Source organism: Seriola lalandi, unplaced genomic scaffold, assembly GCF_002814215.2.
Source record: "Seriola lalandi dorsalis isolate HSWRI2012SDOR001 ecotype SW California unplaced genomic scaffold, Sedor1 jcf7180002054677, whole genome shotgun sequence".
NCBI classification, from domain to species: Eukaryota; Metazoa; Chordata; class Actinopteri; order Carangiformes; family Carangidae; genus Seriola; species Seriola lalandi.
The window spans coordinates 973,528-980,636 of record NW_019525230.1 but is presented as its reverse complement, the minus strand read 5'-3'; the positions used below and the strand labels follow the sequence as shown (position 1 = coordinate 980,636).

Below are 7,109 nucleotides of genomic sequence, written 5' to 3'. Positions count from 1 at the left end.
TTTCCCAACAACTATTTCTAATGACAGAAAAATCATAATGGAAAACTAAAAAGCAGAGCATAAATAAACTCCAGGTGCAACCAGTACAGTGCAAATGTGACTGAATCTACTCCAAAAAAAGCAAAAAACAAAGACTAAACCTAAACACTGACAATTACTGGATCAATGTGTCTTGTGTTAATTTGTATGTGCAGCCACTTCTGTCTCTGCAGTGAATTTTTATTGAACAATTCCAGGAAAGCCCATCCCATCTACCGAGGGGGCTCAATGAAGGGGTGCTTGAACCCCTCTTACACGGCTGTGGCGTTAATGTCACACAACAAAGCTGTAACCGCTGCTCTGGTGGTGTCTGGCCATGTAGATAGTTTTTGTTTTATATGCCTGAGTTTTCAGACATCCGCCACTTAAATATCTGCCGTCACCCCAGTGGAACGAAGGTGAATTGAATTTAATTTGTGGAGCTTACAACTCGAGGTGGATGATATTGATAAAATCTTCTATATATTATAACATACAACATTTTGTGGAAGATTAATTCAGACATTGTTATCAACAGCAACTTCTCTTTACAGAAAAAAACCACCCGGTTACTATAGATAACAAGGAGATATTTTAACATACATTTTAACTTTGACCACTTCCCCATAATGGTACAGAAGGAGAAGCACAGGTGTCACTAATAACATTAACAAAACATCTTCTCTGTTCAAGTGCCCCAGTACGCCATGACAGTGTAACAGTGAGCCGGGATGCTCGATACCAGGACCCTGAAACTGCAGCAGCTAAATGGAAATCCAGTCGCCATTCATTTTGTTCTTTCTACCTGCGCTTTTTCTACTGTGACATGTCAAAATGTCTGGTGTGAAATTGGCCTATTCTCACACCTTGCTGTCTCACACTGTGTTCTGTTGAACATTGTTTGTGGAGAGATATATTGCTGCTGAGTGTTTTAAAGGTAATATTTCGATACCTTTAGCACCATGAATGAATATTATTTTTTGTCTTTATTGTATTGGATGGCTGCAGAGGAACATATATTAAAATGAAAACTATCTGCATGGCTAGATGCCGCCAGTGGACATTTTTTATATCTCATAATTTGGGCAAACTGATCTTTTAGTCCGGCTTCATCCTCGATGTTTCTCACATTTAAAAATGTTTGTCCTCCTTCTAAACGCCGCTCTCCTTCACTTGCTGAAAGTGTGTTTTTGTGTGTTACTTCCCTCTCTGTGTTCTGCAGTGGAGCTATGTGAAAGTGGAGAAGAAGAGACCATGGAGACGCTTGTTGCCGCTGACTCGCTTCTCAACATGGACTGTTCTGACACCCTCTCGCTGGAACAACACTACTGTAAGCACACACCTGAGTTAACATTGGTCATACGCGCTCTAACAGAGTGAAGCTGCCCCCTCTGCTTTTTGATGTAGGACATGTTTGACTGTGGGATGTTATTTTTAGACATGGTGGTCACACTGCTGTTCTATTTCATTACATCTGTTTATGCCCCCTGCAGCCCAGACCTTCTTACCATCACTGGGTGATGTCATCACTGCTCCTGTTACCCAGGTGACTGTGTCAGCAGAGGGGATTGTGGGACCTGTTGGCCAGTCACAATGGCACTCGTTGCACACAGAGAAGCCTGCGGCACAGCTGCAGTCCAAAAAGAGAGGTCGGCCACTTATTTGTTTCTTTTCTTATCAGAAAGTAAATTATAGCTGCGTGTGATTATATTAAATATCTGCTTAATTAATTGTTTTTATTCTTCATCTACTTTTTTAGGTAGAAAACCTCGACATCGGAGGGCGGAGTCTCCCACACCGGACATTACAGTGAAAAAGGACAAATACAACAAAGGTATTGTCATACAAAAAATGAGTTAAGGTGCTGTCAAACATGCAACTCATTCCTTAAATGTAATGGGAGTTTTACATGAGCCTGAGTTACTTTAATGTAAACTGAAAACTCAGTACAGGAGGTGAGACTTGGTACATTTTCAGTACAGCACAAGTCTGAATTAAAGGCTGTGAGATTGGTGTAAAGGTGCACAAAGAAAAATGTGCACCTTTTTCATGCAGTTCATTATAAACTCATATGCATATAAAGAATCGGGCGAATAATAGCTGACTAACATGTATAACACCATGACTGAGCCAGTTTTAACATGATGTGAATAGACCAGCAAAGATTCATCGATTAGTCAACTATTTTATTTTAGCAAATATTTTGCTCATTGATGAGTCATTTTTGTTTCCTTCCCTACTTGTATATATGGTGAACTCAATATCTTTGGTTTTTGGACTATTGGTCAAATGAAAGCAAGAAAAGATCAGTTTGTCATTTTTCACAATTTACTGACCTCTGATGTTTTATCCTGCATCTGATGTAATATCTGAACTCTGCTTATCTTCGTTATCAGTTGCGAGGTCTTTCTGCCATATTAATGTGAGATTATTGCAGTAATCACTTGTGGAGTGTTTGAACGGTTTGTAAAACACAGTGAACTTCCTGAGGTAATGGGAAGTACTGAGTTAAAAGGTTACTCAGTGATTGGTCGTTCTTGAGTGTACTACCTCAGTGATGTCTCATTCGTAAATATTTCCTTGAATACTCTTTACTTACAAGTTTATATTTCCCCTGAAGATCCAGATATGATATAAATCACAAATCGCTCGCTCGGTTTACTCCCACGGGCTGCCATTCTTTCCAGTACGCCATTCTGGGTAATTCCAGAGTGAGGAGTATGACTGGTTTAAATGTGCCATTGCACAAGCTTCATGGATCGTAGTCCACACACACCTTGAGGGAGACGGCATGAGATTGTTATTTCTTATTTTCCGCCTGTTGTGATAAAATGGTAATGGGACAGTAAAGTCCAGCCAAGCCATTGTCTATAGTTGTCCCCTCTAAGTCTGTATCAGCTCTAACCCAATGTTTATCCAGTTTGTTTATCTGGAAAGATTGATTATACACCCTTACATCCGCTAAACCTCGTCCTCCTTTGTCCCTGTCCATACACATCTTACTCATTTTGATTCTGGGCTTCGTTTTATCTCATAGAAAATCATTGATAATGTTGTTTTACTGCCTATAAATCAGATCAGACATCTTCTGAGGAAGTTTCATGGAGAGATAATTAAATTGAGGTGCCACTACCATCTTGACTACATTCAGTTTTCCCCCAAAGTGATTATCTCAGTGCTCCCCATTTCTTCAAATCATTATTATTTTTTCCCCAGTAGTGGGTCGTAGTTTAACCTCTAGATACGTCATTCCAGCTGGCACCCATTTAAAATTGAATTGAGACACTATATTTGAATCACAAGGTTTTGACCATGACCGCAAAATCAGTCTTATAATCCTCAGTGATTGCAGCCAGCGAGAGAACAGAAAGCTTTTCACAACTTTTTAACACAAGGAACCGTCTCGTGCACCAGGTGCCGAGTGTCACGTGGGCGCGTGGTTCTGTCTGTAAATATACTGTTATGTCTAAATAAAGCCATGAGGTACATTAATGTAAAAGTCAAAGTCTGAATGAGAAAAGGCCAACAGGTAAACAGATAGATGAATACAGCAATGTTACAAATTCCATGTCTGAAAGGGGCTTTAGACGGCTCACAGGGGATCAGTCACTTTTATAACACAGCTTTTTCAAAAGTAATTTTCCACATTGTGTCTTTGTCTTTCCTTCTCCATTATGTTTCCTGTGTTTGTGCTTCAGGAGGAAACACGCTGTACCTGTGGCAGTTCCTTATGGAGTTGTTGCAGGATCGACAGGTCTGCCCCCGCTACATCAAATGGACTAACCCCCATGCAGGGATCTTCAAGCTGGTCAACTCAAAAGCAGTGGCTAAACTCTGGGGCAAACACAAGAACAAGCCGGATATGAATTATGAGACAATGGGCAGAGCACTCAGGTACACAACACTCAAAAATGACATTGTTACACGTTCGTATTTTCATTCTCTTATCCTTACCGCCATGAAAGCAGATCTGGGCCCGGTTTCCCACTAATGATCGATTGTATTTTATATGAGCATTTCTGTGAAAATTAAACACTAAATTCTTACATGTGTTTCCCAAAGCAGCACATGTGCATGTTGTTAAGAGCCTTTTAATGTTGGATTTCTGTTGTGCTGAAGAGAATGTTGAACAACACTTTTATGTAACTTGGCATATTTAACTGTCTGGAAAATAATGTTAGATATTAAAAACACATCAACAACAAAGCAAATGTTTTGTAAACCACACCACAGGAACAGCTGCATTCATAGATATTCTCAGACAAAATTGTTTTAAATAAATAAATAAAACTAGAAGCTCTTTTCTTCATACCAGTGCTGCAGTCAGGACTGTAACTATTGCTATTACATGACAAGAATAGGTTGGCAGATGTAAGTAAGTCAGTGGACACACAATATGGATAAAATGGAGAATATAATTGCTCAATTAATTTGCATATTTTTTGTGTCTGTCAATTTTTGTGTATTTCATCTCCTTATTCTAAATGTATGACTCGTTTTACTTAACAGAGAACGGCAGTGATCATGACAAAAACAATAAAAACATGTAGGTTTATGTCCCTCCTGTAAGTTAAAACACTCCTGACTCTCCTCTTCGTTAATCTACAATTTCTTAAGCTTGAGAGGGTTTGTAAGATGGATTTTACAGTCATCTTTGGGAAACAGGGCCCTGATGATTTAGAGCGTCTAGTTCTTAAAATCTGACCAAATGTGATGCTCGGTTTGTATTTGTTAATGTCGAACGTTTGTGTTCGTGTAGGTACTACTACCAGAGAGGGATACTGAATAAGGTTGAAGGCCAGCGACTCGTCTACCAGTTCACCTCTCTGCCCAAAGACATGATTTATATCACGGATGGAGACGGCACCAAAGAAGAAGACGACGATGATCACGACGACAACAGCTGCAATGATGAAGGTGTGAGTGATGACTCTGATGACAGCACAATATCTTCTAGTGACCAGTCAGTGGAGGATGGAGTTTCCCACCCACCACAAAAGAAGACGTCACCCAGTAGCACTGTCCGAGCCCCAGCCACCCAGCGAACCAGGCCGGCTCCCAGGCCTTCAGGGCAGCGCGACACCGTCCTGCGGCCTGCCAGCACCAGCCTGATCCAGGAGCAGCATTTGCCCATCGTGTCTGCCGAGATGCTGCGGACCCTCCAGAACCTGGAGAAAGTCCAGTCCCTGCAGCCCACGGGTCACGCCTCAGTCTTTAAAACGGCTCAGCTGCTGGGGAGTCTGTATGAGCGACAGGCCGCTGCTGGGGTGGCTGTAGACAGTGAGGGTGCACCTGAGACACAAGATAAGAAGTCACACGGAGGGCAGAAAGCTTCACAAGTAGAGACTCCTCAGCTGGTGCCTCTAATTAGCTCTGACCAATAGACCAGTCCACCACCAAACACACACACATACACTCCACTGACTCAGGACCAGTTACAGAGCTGCACTTTGTTGTGGCAATGTCTTCACACCAGGGCCTATATTTCATAATTGTGTAAGACTGGGATTATTGATCTAGGGTTATTTTTGTATTTTAGATTTTTTTTTTTTTAATAAGTTGGTAACAAAGATAATTCTAGATCAGCCCTTCCTTACTGACATCTGAGTTGGGAGGAAATTGGCAGGAACCAAAATGAACAGCATTCAGCAGTTTACGTTCTAAGTAGACTATAAAAACTCATGTCCTTTATTTCAGCCTTCTCTTATTATCTGTATCTGTTAACTGTACAAGACACCAAAGACAGACATGCACTGGAATCCACAGCCTCTCTGCACCTTCTGCAGACACACACCCGCTGCTTGCACCTCAGCTCCAGTGTCATGGAGCTAATTCTCTCATCAGCACACTGTGCCCTTCTTTTCTGCCTCTACTGCTCTGTTCCTTTTTTTTTTATTGTCACAGCCTGAATCATTCCTCTGCCTTGATGCACTATTGCTTACCCCTTGCTGTATATTTCTTCTCTTAAGTGCCTGAAGATCTTCGACACATCCTGTCCCTGCTTCCACTGTTCCTGGTGATCACGAGGTTATTGAGGGAAAACATTCCATATTATTGTTATTATTTTTTAAGATTACTGAATTATGTTTGTATTGTGAAATGTTGAAAACAAGGGATCACTGTATTTCTAGAATAGGAATTTAGCACTGCTGCTGTTTATAGCTGAAGTATGTACACAGTGGACCTGTCTGTTGTTGACAATCACCAGTGAAATGGTCTCATAGCCTTTTACTTCGGCCTCCTTCAGAGTAGCCTTTCTGCAATGCACATATTCTAATTAGTTACTACACATATATACAGTAAATGCTTATATGGACTTCTAAAGCATATCTTTGTGTACTGTGTGTTATATACTGTATGTTTGTGAACATTCTTGACTTTGTGCCTTGTTGCCATTTTCTCCCTCAGGTTTGTAAAAATTTGTTTTGCTGCACAGATTATATACTCTATGCAAGGAGTAAAACAGCTGGCCGTTTGTAATGAAGTAATGTTAAGTTCAGTGTTTTCTCTTCGGTTGATCTTGGTTTAGCCTCGCAAAGCCAGCCGACAAAGTTCACCTGACATCAAATGAAACCTGAGCTCATAAGATTTAGGCTGGGATCTGTGAGGCTAAACTTGGTTAGGAGATGTTTAAAACTGTGCCTTTGCCCCCCCCTCCAGGAAAACCCCTATGCAAAACTGTTTTCACTTTATTACTGAGTAAAACATTTATTTTGAAATCCCCTCACTTTGCTTTATCTGGAAGATAATGTAAGTTTTACTGATACAGATCTGTAAGCTTGTAGCAGAGGGAGAGGTGGAGTTTCTGTTGCTTTTCTTGGTGTATTTGCTTTCATGCAGTTCCGAGGTGTTGAAAAGATAATGGTCAATATAAAATAAACTTAATTTTGTCATCATATGTGTGAAATTCATCTCTGCTCATTTATTCACCCACATTTGGTTTACTAGTGTCAATTGTGAAAGTGCATTTACTGATTTTTATTAGTTACATGTGATAGGGAAATGTGTTTCCACTACGTTTAATTGACAGCTATAAATAGTAGTAACTCTACAGATTGAGATTATACTTGCAATTGCAATAATCATGAAAG

The 7,109-nt window shown here is 40.5% G+C and overlaps 1 protein-coding gene across 2 annotated transcripts in view; it reads left to right on the top strand.

The window, feature by feature from the left end:
• Positions 1-6,914, top strand: part of LOC111666516 (ETS-related transcription factor Elf-1-like) — an 8,531-nt gene extending 1,617 nt beyond the window's left edge. For both annotated transcript variants that reach the window (XM_023421858.2, XM_023421859.2), the window contains 5 exons: positions 1,241-1,348; positions 1,512-1,667; positions 1,778-1,852; positions 3,717-3,912; positions 4,778-6,914. In XM_023421858.2, coding sequence (XP_023277626.1) covers positions 1,241-1,348; positions 1,512-1,667; positions 1,778-1,852; positions 3,717-3,912; positions 4,778-5,402 — 1,160 coding nt within the window. In that variant the 3' untranslated portion in view covers positions 5,403-6,914. The remainder of the gene's footprint in view (positions 1-1,240; positions 1,349-1,511; positions 1,668-1,777; positions 1,853-3,716; positions 3,913-4,777) is intronic.
• Positions 6,915-7,109: the final 195 nt, after the last annotated feature.